This window comes from Megachile rotundata, chromosome 3, assembly GCF_050947335.1.
Source record: "Megachile rotundata isolate GNS110a chromosome 3, iyMegRotu1, whole genome shotgun sequence".
In the NCBI taxonomy this organism is placed as follows: Eukaryota; Metazoa; Arthropoda; class Insecta; order Hymenoptera; family Megachilidae; genus Megachile; species Megachile rotundata.
In genome coordinates, this window is record NC_134985.1 from 16,557,784 (window position 1) to 16,576,229 (window position 18,446).

Below are 18,446 nucleotides of genomic sequence, written 5' to 3' on the forward strand. Positions count from 1 at the left end.
CCACAAACCTTGGCACTAAAAAAATCCCAAAATAGCGAAACATACAAAAATATATTTACCACCCCCAAAAAATCGAAAGCAAATTCTTCAGTGCGCTGTCCAAGAAAAACCAACATCCGAACTGTACAACCAGGGCGATAACACGGTCGTTTCGTTTTCTCATCTCTGTCCTTTCTCCTTCTCTCACGCTTTTCTAAGCAAGCTTTTTCTTGTTGCACCCGGCGGTATTCAAAGGAGCAAAGGAAAAGAGCTCGGGCACAAAGATCACATACCAGCCAGATTGAGGTTGCTGGGTAAACGTTCGCGTGTTCTTCCTTATCCTCGTCTGACTTCCGTTTTCTCTTAAATTCCCGGTGTCTGTTCTCCTCTTTCTCTCATCCTGTCCTTTATCTCTTATCCTGCTGATTCTGAACCGCTTTCTACCTTTGAGCGAGTCCGCGTGAAAATTGTGAGCCTTGCAGGAGCAACTGGGGCACACAGGATGCCCTGTGTGTATCCGGAAGTGGTCGTGTGTGATTCGACAGAGATAAGCAGAGGGAATCAGCCCGGATGGAAAACACGAGAAAGCTTGACAGAGGCTCGAGTAACGAGACTCTCGTTGCTGAAACAACTTTGTACAGACTTTCGAGAACTACTTCGGTTGTATGCTGCGCTACGTGCCAATGTGTATCGAGATACACGGCTAAGTTATGGCGGTTCGTTGCAGGGGCTTTTCGACGTACAAATTGTTCAGCTTCTATACCCTCTCTCGAAGCTTCAAATGCCTCCATTTCTTTTTAGATGCATTGATTCGATGCTTCGTTCTTTTCTGATCATTTTTTTTCCGACGTTCAATACTTTATTTATTTGCTTTTACTTTAACTTATATTTGCTAGCTCTTTTGCAAATATGGGAGTTTGCGATAAATTGTGTTAGTGATTTAATATTGACATAATTTGATATTGATTGAATGTTAAAATGGCGGACATGTTGGATAATTTTTCATCGTCTGTTTGTCAGTGGATGTTAATAATAATAATCATTTTCAACATTTGTTCAGTGACCATTTTGAACATGTTTTGATGCTAACCATTTTGAATATATAAGTATGAATACATTTTAAGAGTATATTTTTATTAGAAGTCTGTCAATTAATACACCATGAAGAGAGGTTATTTTTGAACCTAAAATATGAACAAATTTTCTAAACAAATTTTGTACGAATATTTACAAAAATATTCAAATTTAATATTACAAAAAGCACGTGTATCCTATATTTTTTACTTGTTCTGCACATATAATTATCCACCTACAATAAATGAATTTACAACCGAAAACAAGTCTTTAACATAGGAAAGGTCATAAAAGTGTTGTATTAAAGCATCGTGAAATTTTTTATTGGGCAATTCAGGACAGAAAATTTCCACTGGCTTATTCTGTAAGAACCTGTTTTATAGTTGCTAGTTTAACGCAGCTTTAATTTACAGAAAATCTGTTTTGACTCAGATCTGTGTATTATAAAATAAATTTCTCTAAAATATCAATTTTTTAAACATTGATGAATTTTGTTTATGACCTGAAAAGCATAAGCTGTCCATGTCTTAAGTGTAGAACTTTTGATTATGAAATATGTATTCATAGGAATATCTCAAGACCTGTTCGACTAAATCTGATATTCTTTAATTTGATAAACTTTACCGTAATTTAATAGCAGACAGCAAGTTATTTAAAATGAAAGGTGAAATTCTAACATTCACATATTTGAACACATCCTTTCACGTTAAATTCGTGGAATATGAAATTCTTTCTCCTTCATGAAACTTATATTCTTCTGCAAGAAATAAAATTAATTTAATGAAGTTATGTCTTTAAAATTCTTACCACCTTAAGTCGTTTATTTACCCTTAAGATTATTATTGAGAAGTTATATCTTTAAAATTCTTTCCACCTTAAATAATTTATTTACCCTTCAGATAATTATTGAGAAAAAATCGTTTATTTTCCCTTAAGACAATTATTGAGAAGTTATATCTTTAAAATTCTTTCCACCTAAAATAATTTATTTACCCTTCAGATAGTAATTGAGAAGTACGAAGGCTCTTGTCGAACAGTAAGTCTTACTGGACAAATTTGCAAGTCGATATTATCAGGAATGGCTCTGTTAACGTAAATTCAAGGCGAGAGCTCCAGAAGCCCCTTAATTTCATCGTGACTGGTAAATCGCTTTACCTGGCATGATGTATTTTGACGAGCTAATGGATATCGCGTACGGATTATCATGCTAAAGAGACGTTAATTAACGGGTCGGGCGTTGTAACTACCGCTTACAGCGGCCGCCGGTTCACTATAGAAGGATATGGCAGCCGGCGAATTTGGCGGGAAACACAACGCGGATACAAATGGCGGATCGCCCCGGGGCTATTGGAACGATACGCAGATTTTTCTCCCTCGGCTCAAAAGAATGGAATTACGCCAACGACTCTTTGTTCCCTACCGGAGCCAGGTTAAATCTGTAATCCGATTTCCTTGACGAGAGCAATTATAAAGATTGGCACCGCATTAAATCCACCGGCACGGCTCGTCCTCGTCGCGAAATTGCTTTATAATTGGGCGGTCGTATAAAAATCCGGTTCGTGCTATGGATACGGGAAGTCGGGCTTAATGCTTGCCATCGCGGTAGTTAGAAACGGGGCTTTATGGTGGATCGTCACTTCACTCAAAATTTACACCTATGGTCCTGTAAATAGGAACTTATATGGTCAGCTTCTTTTATGAATATATGTTTTGAAATCTTCTTATGAAGTTTATTTTTCAAATCATCTTATGAAGTTTATTTTTGAAATCATCTTATGATATTATCTTTTGATATTGACTTATGAACTCATCTTTTGAGGTTAGGTTATGAACTGTTTTTTTTTAAATTATCTTATGAAATTATCTTTTGTTATTGACTTATGAACTCGTCTTTTGAGGTTAGGTTATGAACTGTTTTTTTTTAAATTATCTTATGAAATTATCTTTTGATATTGACTTATGAACTCATCTTTTGAGGTTAGGTTATGAACTGTTTTTTTTAAAATTATCTTATGAAATTATCTTTTGTTATTGACTTATGAACTCATCTTTTGAGGTTAGGTTATGAACTGTTCTTTTAACATCATCTTATGAATTCATCTTTTGAAATTAACTTGTGATCTTATTATTTGAGGTTATGTTTTGAACTGTTCTTTTAAAATCATCTAATGAATTTATTTTTTGAAATTAACTTATGAACTCATCTCTTGAGGTTAACTTATGAATTCACCTTTTGAAATTAATATATTATCTCTTATTTTGAAGTTAACTTTTGAATTCATCTTATGAACTCATCTTATAAACTAATCTTTTGAATTTATCTGTATAATTTATGTTTTGAAATCACCATATGAACTGACCTTTTGAAGTCACTTTATGAATTAATCTTCTGAGTTTATTTTTTTATAATTAACATATGAATTCATCTTTTGAAGTTAACTTTCAAATTCATCTTCTGAAATCATTTTATGAATCTTCTTTTTAAATTTATATTATGAGTTCACTATTTGAATTTATCTTTAGAAATCATTTTATGGATTCATCTTTTGAAATTACTTTATTAACCAATGTTTCAACTATAACTTTCGAATATATTGATAATGTGAATATTTTATAATGGAAAACTTGACGAGTAACATTTCCGCAGAAGTACAGAATATCTCATTAATTTCATTAGAAAAATTTACGGCACATTTATAACACCGGCAAGATTTCTTACCTAACAAAGTTTGTTTTATGTAGAAGCCTTTCACGTCGTGTCTTTGATCACTTTTTAAAGAGTTAATGGGAGAACATCTTAAAAAATTTTTAATGAAATTGCTCGTAAACTTTTACTACAGCTTCAAAGTAAATTTGAGAAAATTTTTTCTGAAAGTGACCTTCATAATGTGGACAATAAGAGTTGTAAGGGGATGTTGTAAACGGTGTCTAATACGAACACCAATGCAATCACATTTCATAATGTAATATATTAAGAGGGACACATAGTAGTATTAACAAAAAGACGAATCTATACGTACTAGTAGGGTTAACAAAAAATATTAACTAAATATTTGAAAAAGATATTTAAAAAAAAATTTTAATTTTGAAAAAATAATTATGAAGGACAGGTTTGATTTTTTATATTTTCCCTAATTGAGAAATTGCAACTAATGTTTGGTGAAATACAAAAATTTTGTGCAGAATATTTGCAATGTGAAATCTAAAAATCTAAAAATCTAAAAATCTAAAAATCTAAAAATCTAAAGATCTAAAGATCTAAAAATCTAAAAATCTAAAAATCTTAAAATCTAAAAATCTAAAAATCCAAAAATCTAAAAATATAAAAATATAAAAATGTAGCAACATAGAAATACAGAAATGTAAATACAAAGTAAGTAAATAACAGTATAACAAAACCCAACAAAAACGTTCAGAACCCTCCGAAAACCCGCAAAAAATCAATAGAAAATACCAGAACCGTATTAACAAGAGATCGTAATTAAGTTCGGTTAAAATCAGCGTAGTACGACGAAACCGCTCGCGAAGCTCCACTGCAAACACAGTCGAGCTTAACACGCCATAACGAGCGTTTACAAGCAACCCCAAACGAGTCCAGCTACACCGCGAATTTCTCGAGTGTCTCGCAACGGCTATAAAAGAGAGGCAGAGTGGTCTGAAAGCGAAAGAGCGAGAGAGAAAAAAGAAGGTTCGAATCGATCGTGTGCCAACAGGCGGAAGGTGTGTACGTACCTCCATGCCACGTCGATTTCTCCATCGCACCCACTTGTTGAACCCTGGTCGCCAATATTCGACGAAGTACTCCTCGGTGTACTCGACCCCGTGGCCATTCCCGAATCTTCCCTGGGTCCTGACAGACGATAGTATACGAGGGTTGTGCAGATTCACCTCCAGGTACTCCTTGCCCTCTTTTGTGACCATATTTTTTGGGCACCAGGCACCGCCGCCCTTGTCTTGTCTCAATCTGCGGGATCGGAGAAACGGATGATATTATTATCAAAGTATACTCTATTGTGGACGAATTTTGAATAGAGATTATTCAATTATTAAATTTGTAAGATTTTTATTGTACAAATGATTACATTTATACATTATCGAATTCTTATATTTGCAAGTTTATTAGATTGCAAGTCTTGAGGTATTGTATTTGTTAAATTTATAAGTGGAGAAACTTCTGTATTTCTGAACTTTTAAATATTTGAGTTCGCCAATTGTTTCTCTTCATAAGTTGTAATTTTCCGATAACACAATTTTACAATTATTAAAATCTTCAAGTTCGTTGATTATTACTGATGTCCTCAAACTTCAAGGTTTTTCAATATACACATCCTCAAATTGCAAAGTCCTCTTTCAGTGACTCTAAATTTGAAGGTCCCCAAATATCCATGTCCTTAAATGATCTACATCTCCAAATCCTAATATGATCAAATCTCAAGGACAATAAATAGCTACGTTGCTAAATTTCAAAATTCTCAAATACCCACGTTCTCAAATCCCAAAGTGTCCAAATACCTACATCTCCAAATCTAAAAGTACTCAAATCTCAAAGACGCTAAACACCTATATCTCCAGATCTCAACGTCCACAATTACCCACGTTCTCAAATCTGAAAGAGCCCAAATCTCAAGGACACTGAAGACCTATGTCCACAAACCCCAACGTCCCCAAATTCTAACGTCTTCAAATTTCAATGATCCCAAGTACCTACGAGATTCCAACGTCGCTAATTACCCATATTTCCAAATCCCTAAGTGCCAATATCGCAAGGACCCTAAACATCCATGTCCCCAAATCCCAAAGTCCCCAAATCCCAACGTTCACAAGTACCAATGTCCCCAAACTCTCAGGTTCCCAAATCACTGGATCTCCAAATCCCAAAATTTCCATATCCTTCACTCTCCAAATCCCAAACCCCCACATCTAAATTCCTCAAATTCCCCAAATTCCCCAAATTTCGCCAATTTCTTCAATTCCCAAATTTCCCAAGTCCCCAAATCCCCAAATTCTCCAAATTCCCCAAGTCCGCAAATTCCCCAAGTCCCCAAATTCCCCAAGTTCCAAAATTCCTCAAGTCCCCAAATCCCCAAATTCCCAAAATTCCCAAAATTCCCCCAATTCCCCAAATTTCTCCAATTCCCAAATTTCCCAAGTCCCCAAATCTCCAAATTCTCCAAATTCCCCAAGTCCCCAAATCCCCAAATCCCCAAATTCCCAAATTCCCGAAATTCCTAAAATTCCTAAAATTCCCCAAATTCCCCAAATTCCCCAAAATCCATAAATTCCAAAATTCCATAAACCCCGAAATTCCATAAATCCCAAAATTCCATAAATCCCAAAATCCCTAAATATTTACCCTCAGAACTCTCCCCAACTACCCCCAATAAAATCTAAATATTAAAATCTCCAAAAAATCGTAAAAATCAATAAGTACTCCACCACCATGGTTCCCACATACTCTCTAGGGAAAATAAATCTATTCTTGACTGTACCGAAGAAATAGGAATATTCTCGTGCAAAAGCATATTGTACGTTCACGTGGGACCCACACAGACATAGATATATACGTCGAGGTAGACACACAGATACATATACACACGGATGCAAAGATGGAGAGAATCTTTCTGCAGTTTCTCCCGGAGATACTTTCGGTTGTTCCCTGAATAAGCAATAAAAGCTATATTTAAAGAGGGTGCGGGGAAAATCTTGCCTGCTTTTTCGTTATGGTTATGAGAAACGCGTGTTACCGGTATTATGAAGGTTCTTCAGCCTTCGAAAGGAGAAATGAAATTGTTCCTTCTTGGGAAATACGGTTCTTCAGCAAAGAATCGAGTACTTCAAGTTTTAGTTCGAGGGTGAATAAGTGTACGAATTTTTAATTTTGAGTATGGGGTGTGTTGTAATGAAAGCTTTGGAAGTTTTGAGATTGCGAGTCTCTTAATTCTACTAATTTATAAATTTTTAATATTGTGAACAATTTTTGTAATTGCAAATTTGGAGAATTGGGAAATTTGGTAATTTGAGTTTCCAGCAATTTATTTGACTACTGGGATGATTACTGGGCTTCTTAAATTATTAGAAAACTTAATTTCCAAATTTTCCAAATTTTTCAAATTTTGCATTTCTCATATTAATTTATTATAGAACCTAAACTTTCAAATTTCCAATCTTTCTAAATTCCCAAGTTTCCTCAAATTTTTACATCTCAATTTTTCAATTCCCTAATTGCAAAATTTCTGTATCTAAATTTGTGAATTTACCACAAATCTCAATTTTCCAAATTTCCAATCTTAAATTCTTAAATTCCTCCAACTTCCAAATTTTCATACAAAAACGTCGCACATTCAGTTTCGAATAAAAAAATTCCACACAAGCCATTTAACATAAAAAGTAAAAGTCCATGCTTCCATTGCAAAATTACCAAAAATTCACTATTATGTATAATTTATTTATATGACTAAAATGTCTGAGAAATGCAATAACGTAAAAATGGAGATAATTATGTCAACAAAAACCCTCGTCTAATTAATGAAAACACATTTCTCGAGTAAAACCGTTTCGGACAGAAAAGGTATCGAAATAATATCGGGTAACTGTTTGTTTCCAGCCGTGTTATCGAAACGATGCTCACTCGGTTCTTTCGCTCCTCGTAGGCGTTAAAAAAGTAATTAATAGCAGGTTTTTCTCTCTGTTTCGACGCGTTGCTTCCACACCGGGATCGACGGGTGTTCGCGTATTAAATTAATGATGCTCGGATTGATTTACGAGCGGTCCTTTAACGGGCGGTTTTTTCACTATCGATTTCCAGTTATTTATAATCATTTATATATGTATCGAGCCGCTTTTCGCGATAATGGCTTTCGACGCGAACGGGGCGAGAGAAAAAAAAGCAAACGAGCCTAGGGAGATGGATGAAGGAGGGGTGCGATCGGTGTTTAATCATCGCGTACGCTTTTGACCCACTTGCTTTCGGGGAACAACGAAAAGCGGTTTCGAATCACGTTCTTACTATTAACATTACGTTATTATCGTTTACCGTAACTCAATTTAATAAAGAAGCTTAATTTCTTTGGTCTGACATAATTTGAACGGAAAACTGCAGAATTTATTTTGAAATTAAAAATTTATTAAAAATTTGACTGACTCTTGTGTGATGTTCATTGAACATTTTTGTTGCAATTTCTTCAGTGTTTTATTTATAAATGAAGTAGTTTATTAAAAATTGATTTTGACTCTTTCAGTGAGATTTCAAAATAATTATATTCAATCAATGTTAAATAATATGTTACAAAATGTGTTACAAAATGTGTCACAAAAGTGTGTCATAAAATGTATTATAAAATGTATTGCAAAATGTGTCACAAAAATGTGTCACAAAAATGTCTTACAAAACGTGCAACAAAATATATTACAAAATACATTATTAAATATTTTAATTCACGTCTTGCATGTACTACTATCTCATATATATTAACAGGAGCAATAATGAAGTTTAAAATTATTCCTGCACATCTATATTTACCTACACAACCACTAAAATAACCAAATCATTGCTTATACGCAAACGATAGCATATTCCTTCTAAGAATAGAAGTAAGCCAGTTTTAAATAAAAGCGGAAGTATAAAAGTTATAGCTGAAACGAACGTATACACGGGAGAAACGTACTCTACTTCTCGAGACACGTTTTGAATTATTTCCTTCACGAACGGCACAAGAATTGCACTCCTCTCGCAACAAAGAAACGCCTCAACCACGAGGCAAGCAATTTCAGACACGAAACACGTTTCTAATTGAACGATGAGAATCCCAGATGCATATGTGATGTTATATTTTTAACTGGATCTCTGCAAACATTTAATAAGTGGGGCGAAAGAATAATCCGAAAGAGTTATGGCGTTGGGAGTTTCGAATCTTCCACTTGGAACGTAAGGAGAGACTTTGGAATTTCTTGGGAATTTGGACATTTTAGAAAATTTGGAATTTTGGAAAGTTTTCGGATTTATTGAGATTTGCAATTGTATATTTTTGCAACTTTGGAAATTTGGAATTGCTGAATTTGGGAACTGTGGAAATTTGGAATTGCTGAATTTGGAGACTGGAAAATTGGAAATGTACAACTTAGGAATTGTAGAAATTTGGAATTACAAAGTTTGGAATTGTGAAATTTGGGAATTACAACATTTGGAATTGCAAAATTTAGGAACTGTGGAAATTTGGAATTGCTGAATTTGGAGACTCTGGATATTTGGAATTGCAGAATTTGGGAACTGTAGAAATTTGGAATTGCAGAATTTGGGAATTGTAGAAATTTGGAATTACAAAGTTTGGAATTGCAAAATTTGGGAATTGCAAAATTTAGGAACTGTAGAAATTTGGAATTGCTGAATTTGGAGACTCTGGAAATTTGGAATTGCGTAATTTCGGAATTGCAGAAATTTGGAATTGCAAAATTTAGAAAATGTAGAAATTTGCAATTGAAGAATTTGAAGACCCTGGAAATTTGAAATTGCAAAATTTTGGGATTCTGTAAATTTCGAATTGCACAATTTGGGGATTGAAAATTAAGAATTTCAAAATTTCATAACTTCACAATTATTAAGTTTGAAGTTTGAACTTAAATCTGGAGTTCTGAGACTCAAAAATTGTTGAACCTTGAAACCTTAACAAATAATACTCAACATGCAAGTATGCATACAACTATTTCCAAAAGTGGTTCTCCATTCACAAGTTTTCAAACTCGGCATCAAACATACAATACACAACTTGTATACAAGTACTTTGATATTCAACCTCCACTTTACCCCACTTCATTCCACCTTACTGCTCAATTTTCCTCACTCATCATTTTCCCATCATTCCTCAATCATAACCATCAAGAATGATCTTCAGAAATGAACAATATACATTCATCATAAACTTCATATAAACAATTACAATAATTTGAACTACAAACTGAAGGTATAGATATTGTACAGGTTTGAAGGACCAGATCTGGACGTGAAGCGCACGGTTATCTACAGCGTGTTCACACGATCCCGAGTCAAAAGCAACGATCAGCTCGATAACAAGATTCCATTACACAGAGACCGGAGATTCTTCACGCGATAAGAAACTTAGCCGAGGAAGTTTAATTTTAAGCTCTATTTACCTCGCAACGAGCTTTCAGAATTAAGGACATCGGCAGAGAGAAAGAGCGAGACGGGGTCACGAACTACCGAGCTTATTATCACTCGCGAGGCTAACTCGCTAATCGCTCTGACTGGACGAGCGACTGCTGGCCACGACTGCGATACAATTTCCTTGATTTTCAAAGCTCGTTAGCTCGGTAATCGTCTCGAAATGAAACTCCCTACCTCCGCTTCTATTTTTTTCTCCTCTCTCTCTTTCTCTTTGCACGCGAACTTTTTCCTCCGATATTGCGCGGATTCCCTTCGTCAATTAAAATTAATGAAAGCTGACCCGGCGCCTAGCCGCGGGCGAGCTATGCCTCTGACAGCCGGCGATACTTTGTTTCGTTAGCCGCCACGAGAACGCTGGTAATTAATCTATTATTTCGTTCCCATTTACCAACAAATTTGGCGCAGTTTAGAGAATGTTAGCTACAACCGCTATTCCCGCTGATATTTCAAACTTTCATTTACATACCAATGGTACTTTTTAATGCTTAACATTTAATCACGTTTCAATTTAAATTCCCGGTGCAAATTGGTGTTTGTAGCTAATTTACGTGATAGAGATTTTTATTTGATTATGAGTTTTCACTATGTGTTCACTTTAGGGTGTATGAAAAAATAGGGCAGACAGGGTTTTGTTGAAACCCAACATTTGAACAGCATTCACATATGAACAATATTTGGTCAACATTCACATTGATCACATTTGGCCAACATTCACATATGGACAATATTTGGTCAACATTCACATTGATCACATTTGGTCAGCATCCACATATTGACAACATGTGGACAACATTCACATATGACCAATATTTAGTCAATATTCACATATTGACAATATTTGGTCAACATTCACATAGGCAACATTTGGACAGCATTCACATATGGACAATATGTGGTCAACATTCGCATTGACAATATTTGAACAGCATTCACATATGGTCAATATGTGGTCAACATTCATATTGACAATATTTGAACAACATTCATATATGGACAATATGTGGTCAACATTCACATATGGACAATAGTGGTCAACATTCACATTGACAATATTTGGTCATCATTCACATTGACCATATTTTATCAACATTCAAGATTCAGACTATATTCACAACATCAACAAAATACATCAAGAAAGAGAAAATCTCTACAAGTATTTTCAAATCCCTCCACATTTCGCGCGCAAAGAATACAAAATGGAAGCCGTAACAACGCAAAGAAGCACAAAAGAAGATCGAAGTAGAAAGAGGAATTTGTAGACGAGTGGACGTTACTTCCGGCGTGGTTTGCAGGAGCAACCCTCGTATCTGGATAGACGCGTGCATGGGCGACACAAAGCGGCAGAGAATCTCCATGGAAATATTTCAGCTGGTTCGGTCGTCGAGCACTATCATACAGGCGGCATGCCCGCATGTAAACAATAGACCAGGCGAAACCCACTGAAAGCGTTTGCGGTTAATTAGGCAGCAATGCTGTTAACAATGTCCTGGCTTCGTCCCGGCCCTCCTCTTCAACCCCTTTTCGTCCGTTCTGTCCGCAAATCTACGTAGCACCGTCCAAATTCCCCGCAACGCGACCGACCCAGGATTTCGTTCGAATAAAGTTATATCAGACAAACCCTCCTTCACCGTCCGATTCCACGATCGCCTCGAGCTCGCTAATTATCCGTTGTTGCTGCGGGCTAATTACGACGGCTAGGAAATTTGCCGTTCGATGAAAATTTTCTACTGTGTACTTTGAAACACCACTATCCTTTACTTATGTTTATCTATTTTTATTTGATGAAGTTAAATTTTCATCATTGGAGATGATGTATGTATGTCAGTGTGGTGATATAGTGATGGGTATGAACATGGGAAGAACATGATTCAGTCATAGGTGGGAGGTATGTGAACACCACTATCGTTTACTTATGTTTATTCTCTTTTTATTTGATGTGGATGAATTTTCTTTTTGTGTCATGAAGAAGTATGTATGTTAGTGCGGTGAAATAGTGATGGGTAGAAACATAAGTAGAACATGATTCAGTCATGGGTGGAAGGTATGTGAACACCACTATCGTTTACTTATCTTTATTCTCTTTTTATGTGATGAAGTTAAATTTTCTTCTTGTATCACAAAGATGATATATGTATGATGTATGTATGTTAGTGTGGTGATATAGTGATGGGTACGAACGTGAGCACATGGTTCAGTCATGCATGAGAACTATATAGAAAAAGTTAGTGGCTAATTATGAATGAAACATGATCATAAATATAATAAAATTGAAGTGAATTAATAATTCGTCAGTAAAATAAAAAATATTTCTAACTTGTGTAAATTCATTTACTTTAACCTGTTCTTAGCAACGCTTATTGTAGAGCATGTGGTCTTCATACGTGAATGTGAAGTTTTATTTTACGCTACTCTTGGATACATAACCTTTAAGGTTAAGAGGGCTTTTAAAGCTTGATGTTTAGTTGCAACTTTGTTGCGTGCTCTTACAGCGATATTGGACTCTTCAAGAGATTGTCGTCAAAGCTGGGAGCTTGTAGAAACTTATGGTATATTTTGCAATATTGTGTCCTATCTTTGAAGCTGCCGTCTTAAAAATAGAATGTGACGTTGTAATGTTGTTAAATGTTGGATGAAAATTGTTTAAATATCGAATGACATTTTTGACAATATTTTAAACACATTTTGTGAAATAATTTATGTCAATTGGACTTTTGAAAAATTCATATTTCCAGATTTTCAAATTGCCAGGTTTTTAATATTTTCTGTGATAAAATTGTAGCATTGCGAAGTACTTATTAGAGTGAATAAAAAATCATTTTATTTCACCTTTCTTCCACTTTGATCTTATTGAAATAAAAAGACTAAGGATGTTGATGCTCAAAGTTCGAATCCGGAGATCAGTATCTAATCTCATCACCATTTATACTTTCCTCGATCCTCCCTATTTTACGGAATCTTATTGAAATACAATTTCATCGTTTGAAGTTTTGCAGGAATTCAACGAAGTACAATTTCGAAGTTTCATAGAATCTGATCAAAGCACAGTTTCATAGTTTGTAAAAACTTATCGAAGTTCCGTAATCGAAGGATATACAATTTTACAGTTTCCAATTTCATAGGAGTCTATTAAATTACAAGAAGCTTTGTAGAAACGTATCATAATTTCTCCCTTTCGAAGTTCAATACAGACGCGATAGCATTCGATAAACGATACAATAAATATCTGACAGAAATATCGTTTGTAATACGAGGAACAATTTTATAAGCAGCCATCTAACCAGCAGAGTAATTATCAGAACGAAAATTGCTTCCCGCAGCAGAATACGATTCCCGTATCGCGTGCAAAGAGATGGCTGTTTAAAGGTTTACGAAGTTCCTTCTTCGTTATAATCGCGTAGCCGGTTATTAAAGGAAATTATTTCAATTTTCCCCGAGTAGTTTTACAAACTCGAACGAGGGCGAAACGTCAGCCGCAGCGTTTCCGCGGAACTTGTAATCGTTTCTTAAGAAGCACGCATTCCATCGCGTTTACGTAATCGGATCATGCCGGGCAAACAAATTTAAAGCGCGCAACCACGATGCCGAGCGTGTTGCTGCAGTTTCTTTCGTTTAATGGCGGCCTTCAACGCGGTCGGATGCTACGTAAGTTGACCCGCAATAACGAAAGGGAATGCTACCATGGAAATCCTACGAATTCCTTTGCCCGCCTTTTTTCTGTGCAACCGAAAAAATTCCTCGAAACAGAGACTGAGCGGGAATCGACTAATTCAGTAATTGCTATGGAGCTAAAAGCTTTGAACTTTTAATTACGAACTTTTATAATATTCTCTGCTGATAGATTGATGGATTGATGGATTGATAGATTGATAGATTGATAGATCAGTATATTAGTGGATTGGGGAGTTGGTAGATTGGGGATTGGTAAATTAGGGAATTAGTATATTGGAGGATTGGTAAATTAGGGGATTGGTATACTGGAAGATTGATAGATTAGGGGATTGATAGATTGGGAGATTGTCAAATTGGGGAATTGGTAGATTGGGATATTGGTAAATTAGGGGATTGGTAGATTGGGGGATTCGTAAATCAGGAGATTGATAGATTGATAGATTGATAGATCAGTATATTAGTGGATTGGGGAGTTGGTACATTGGGGGATTGGTAAATTAGGGAATTAGTAGATTGGTGGATTGGTAAATTAGGGAATTGGTATATTGGAAGATTGATAGATTAGGGGATTGATAGATTGGGAGATTGTCAAATTGGGGAATTGGTAGATTGGGATATTGGTAAATTAGGGGATTGGTAGATTGGGGGATTCGTAAATCAGGAGATTGATAGATTGGTAGATTGGTAAATCGGTAGATTACTAAATTGATGAAATGGTAAGGTAATAGGTTGGTACAGTGGTAGATTGATAAATTGACAGATTGATAGATTGGTAGATTGGTAGATTGGAAAATCGGTAAATTACTAAATTGATGATATGGTAAGGTAATAGGTTGGTACAGTGGTAGATTGATAAATTGACAGATTGATAGATTGGTAGATTGACAGATGGGTACATTACTACAGTAATGCAATGGTAAGTTGATGACTTGGTACAATGGTAGATTGATAAACTGACAGATTGGTAGATTGTTAGATTGATAGTATGATAGATTGGCAGATTGGTACATTATTAAACTGGAGGATTGATACATTGATACAGTCATAAATTAACAAATCTGCAAATTGAATTCGTGAATTAAAAAGCAACCAACTAAACGATTCACAAAAACAAAGAACCAACCAAAAAAAAAAAATAAAAAAATTGCAAAGCAGAAAGTTGAAAAGACAGTAAACCTAGAAGTCATGGGTAATAATATATCCCTCGTTTCCCAAATTCAGTGGCAGTTCAATTTCGCGTGCAAATAACAGTTCCCATTCCAGTCGCGATTCGGCAGCAACCTCGTTCCGTGAGAATCCTAATTTCTTGGAAAATAGTTACAGAGTTCGATCGTAATAGGAAGCCAATAGTCTGGAGAAAATTTACGGTAGCAGCCAGTTAACCGCGCGATCTAGAAACCGGACTTACGTCTAGCACAAAGTAGCCTCGTTGAGAAACGCGCCAGAGTGGAAGTCGGCGTCCACCAGGAGTGTTACGCTCGCCTCATCAATCGAAAGCTGCATCAGCATTGCTAATGACCCGCGATCGTTACTTCCACAGGCCTCCTGTCTATTCAACATCGTTTGTTACTTGAAAATGAGTTATCATCGGACCGGGGATTTCAAAAATATTCCGCGCTAATTACCTGTTTGTTCGCTTTACTTTCAAGACAGTTATGTCGAAAACTTTGAAAACTTCTTTCGTAAGGTTCTTCAAGTTGCGTTGATGGAACAAGAGAATCTAATGCTGAGTTTGAATGAAGATGTGTTTGAAAGTCACTTTGAAAATGATGGGAGTTTTTAAATGATTACGATTGATTTTAATTATATTTAATGTACTGATGCAGATTTGACAAGTATACGACAATTTTTATGCAAGAAGTGGTAAAATAAAATAAATTTCTGAAGGGTTTTCAGTTTATCCGCAAGGGAGCACGCTTCAAATTGCACCATTCGTCTTCCACTTTCGTCAGATGAAACCAATGATGTTCTCACAGTAGATTGAACTCGCGCCAACGTTGAACATGTTGACCGCGTACACCATGAGGAAAAAAGATCACACGAGATAGGGTCATCCGTGGTCTGATTACATTTTTGATCGCCTTCGTTGATCGAACGAAGATATCCTGGAATATTTTTCGACACACGTGCAAGGACTCCGCGTCAATTTTTCAGACCAATCTGTAGACCTCGTCAGAATACACTCGACTTTAAAAATCATCGTCACATCATTTGAACATAAACTGTTTAAATGATCAATAAAACATTTCAAAGTGGAATGGTCATACAAAGCAATTATTAGGTGAAAATAAACACGGTTTCTTAACAGAAAAAACATGGTCACTAAAAGTCTCTAGAGCGAAGCAGTCGGTCACCATGGACGACTTATTCTTGAAGGAGCCATAATATTCGAGCCACGTTCGCGGACTATTCGCTTTCTTTTATTATCTGTCCGCGTACGTGCAGCACCATCGCTCGACCCAATATCCTTTCGTTTCTCTGACGCACAAAAATTTAATTGAATTTTTCCCTGATACCGCAACTTCGATGGCGATGCTCGTTACTCGACGCCAGCGTCCTCCGGGATCGCAAAAACGCTCCGCAGGAGCGAAAACTCGCAACAGGATGCACGTTACGAGACACCGTGCGAACGTTTTGACGGCGACTAACATTCTCGCTAATTAGACGCGAAACGACCGTCTATTACGTTACACGCCACGCGAGAGACGAAGAACCCATAACGGAAATAGCTGCGCTAGGTTAGGTTGCCCTAACAAGGTGACATCGTTGTTTGGGTCGTATGCACGCTGGGGGACTTGCTGGAATTTTATTGCAATTGGGGTGTGGACTTGTTAGGTGGATATTGAGATAGTTTAAGTTTTGTTTGGAAAATTAGTGAATCTGGTTCCTCCAGAATCTTTTGAACCTTGATATCTCTAAGATCTCTAAAATCTTTATGAAACTTCAAATCAGTAAGATCTCTAGAATCTTGTGAATTTTGAAACTCCTGTCTCTGGAAGCTTGTGAATCTTCAGACCCCTAATGTCTCCAACCTTGTGGACTTTATGAACTTTCAAGCACATTGATTCAGATATCAACCTGAACCTTGTGGATCTTGTAAACCTTGATACTCCCTGATATCTCAGAACCTTGTGGACCTTGCAAACCTTGGTACTCCCTGATATCTCAGAACCTTGTGGATCTTGTAAACCTTGATACTCCCTGATATCTCAGAACCTTGTTGACCTTGTAAACATTCAGACCCCTAATGTCTCCAGAATCTTGTGGACCTTATGAACCTTCAAACACCTGATATCTCCAGAACCTTGTAAACCTTGTGAACCTTGATACTCCTTCAAATCTAGCCTAATAAAAATCTAGAGGGAGCATAAGAACACTGATCTAAAAGTTGTGATTACACGAAGTAATAATTTAATAAAATATTGTGTCTTAATAAAACACGCGATGACAGCTTTACATCATCATATGTGATAACGGTTTCCAACCAGTTCCATAAAACAGAAGTCAAACAAGCCGTTAAGAATTAAGTAGTTAACACCAGAAAACAAATCGGCAGTAGAACAGTTACTAGTTGAACAAATTGCTAGCAACGTACGATCTGTTCGAAGTAACATCCTTTCACGCAACAAGAAACATTCCGAGCGGCGATACATCTTCAGTATCGATCGGCAGGTATGCACTCACATCGAGAAGACTGATTTATCGTGTACGCAACGGTACGTAGCGGCGCAAGAACAGTTCGCGGAAGCCACGTGTTGCTTCTCTTCGTCTTCTACCGGTGGACAAATAATTCTGAGTAAACTCGATTCGATATATCTTTGCATTTGGTGATGTGGTCGGAAAAATCATTTTTGTTGCTATCACTTTCACTATTGATTTCGTTATTGCTGTCACTGTCGTTGTTACTGTTACTTTCGTTATTACCTTCGTTGTTATTTTTCATTTATCTTTACTTCGTTGTTATTTTTACTGTCAATGTCATTGTTATTATTACTTTCATTGTTACTGTCACTGTTACTGTCACTGTCTACTTAACAGTAATCATAACAGTAACAATAACGTTACTGTTACTGTTACTTTTATTGACACTCTCACTGTCACTGCCACTGTCATTATCATAGTTAGTTCTTATATCGACTACAATTAACAATTTTTCAGTATTAGTGGATCTTTACAGTTTATTGCTTTAAATGATAAATAAGTGTTGCGTAATACACACAACTTTAAAACATTAGCTCTTTTGTCAAAGTTTTCTTTAATACATGTCTTCACTCATCTTTACTCTACCTCTCTCTTCCACTTCATTTAGCTTTATTTTACAGGTGAAAGTTTCCTTAACTGAACTTTATTTCATTAAATGGCACAATGAAGACTGATAACAATTATAGTGGAAAGTCCTGGAAAAGGAAATTATTATTGAGGTTAGAGAGCCGCTGGTGTGCAGTGCAAATATGGCGGACGCAAGAATAACTCAACATCCAACATTACGTGGACCTTGAAGATACATTAAGAAATATTATAAAGTACAATTAAAGTGTAACATAAA

At 36.0% G+C, this 18,446-nt stretch overlaps 1 protein-coding gene across 7 annotated transcripts in view; it reads right to left on the reverse strand.

Annotated features, from left to right (window-relative positions):
- Positions 1 to 18,446, reverse strand: part of Ddr (discoidin domain-containing receptor 2) — a 277,582-nt gene that overhangs the window by 87,303 nt on the left and 171,833 nt on the right. For all 7 annotated transcript variants that reach the window (XR_013037762.1, XM_076530266.1, XM_076530265.1 and 4 more), the window contains one exon: positions 4,786 to 5,017. Coding sequence is in view for 6 of the 7 variants with exons in the window: in XM_076530266.1 (XP_076386381.1) it covers positions 4,786 to 5,017 (232 nt within the window). In the remaining variant the exon portion in view is untranslated. The remainder of the gene's footprint in view (positions 1 to 4,785; positions 5,018 to 18,446) is intronic.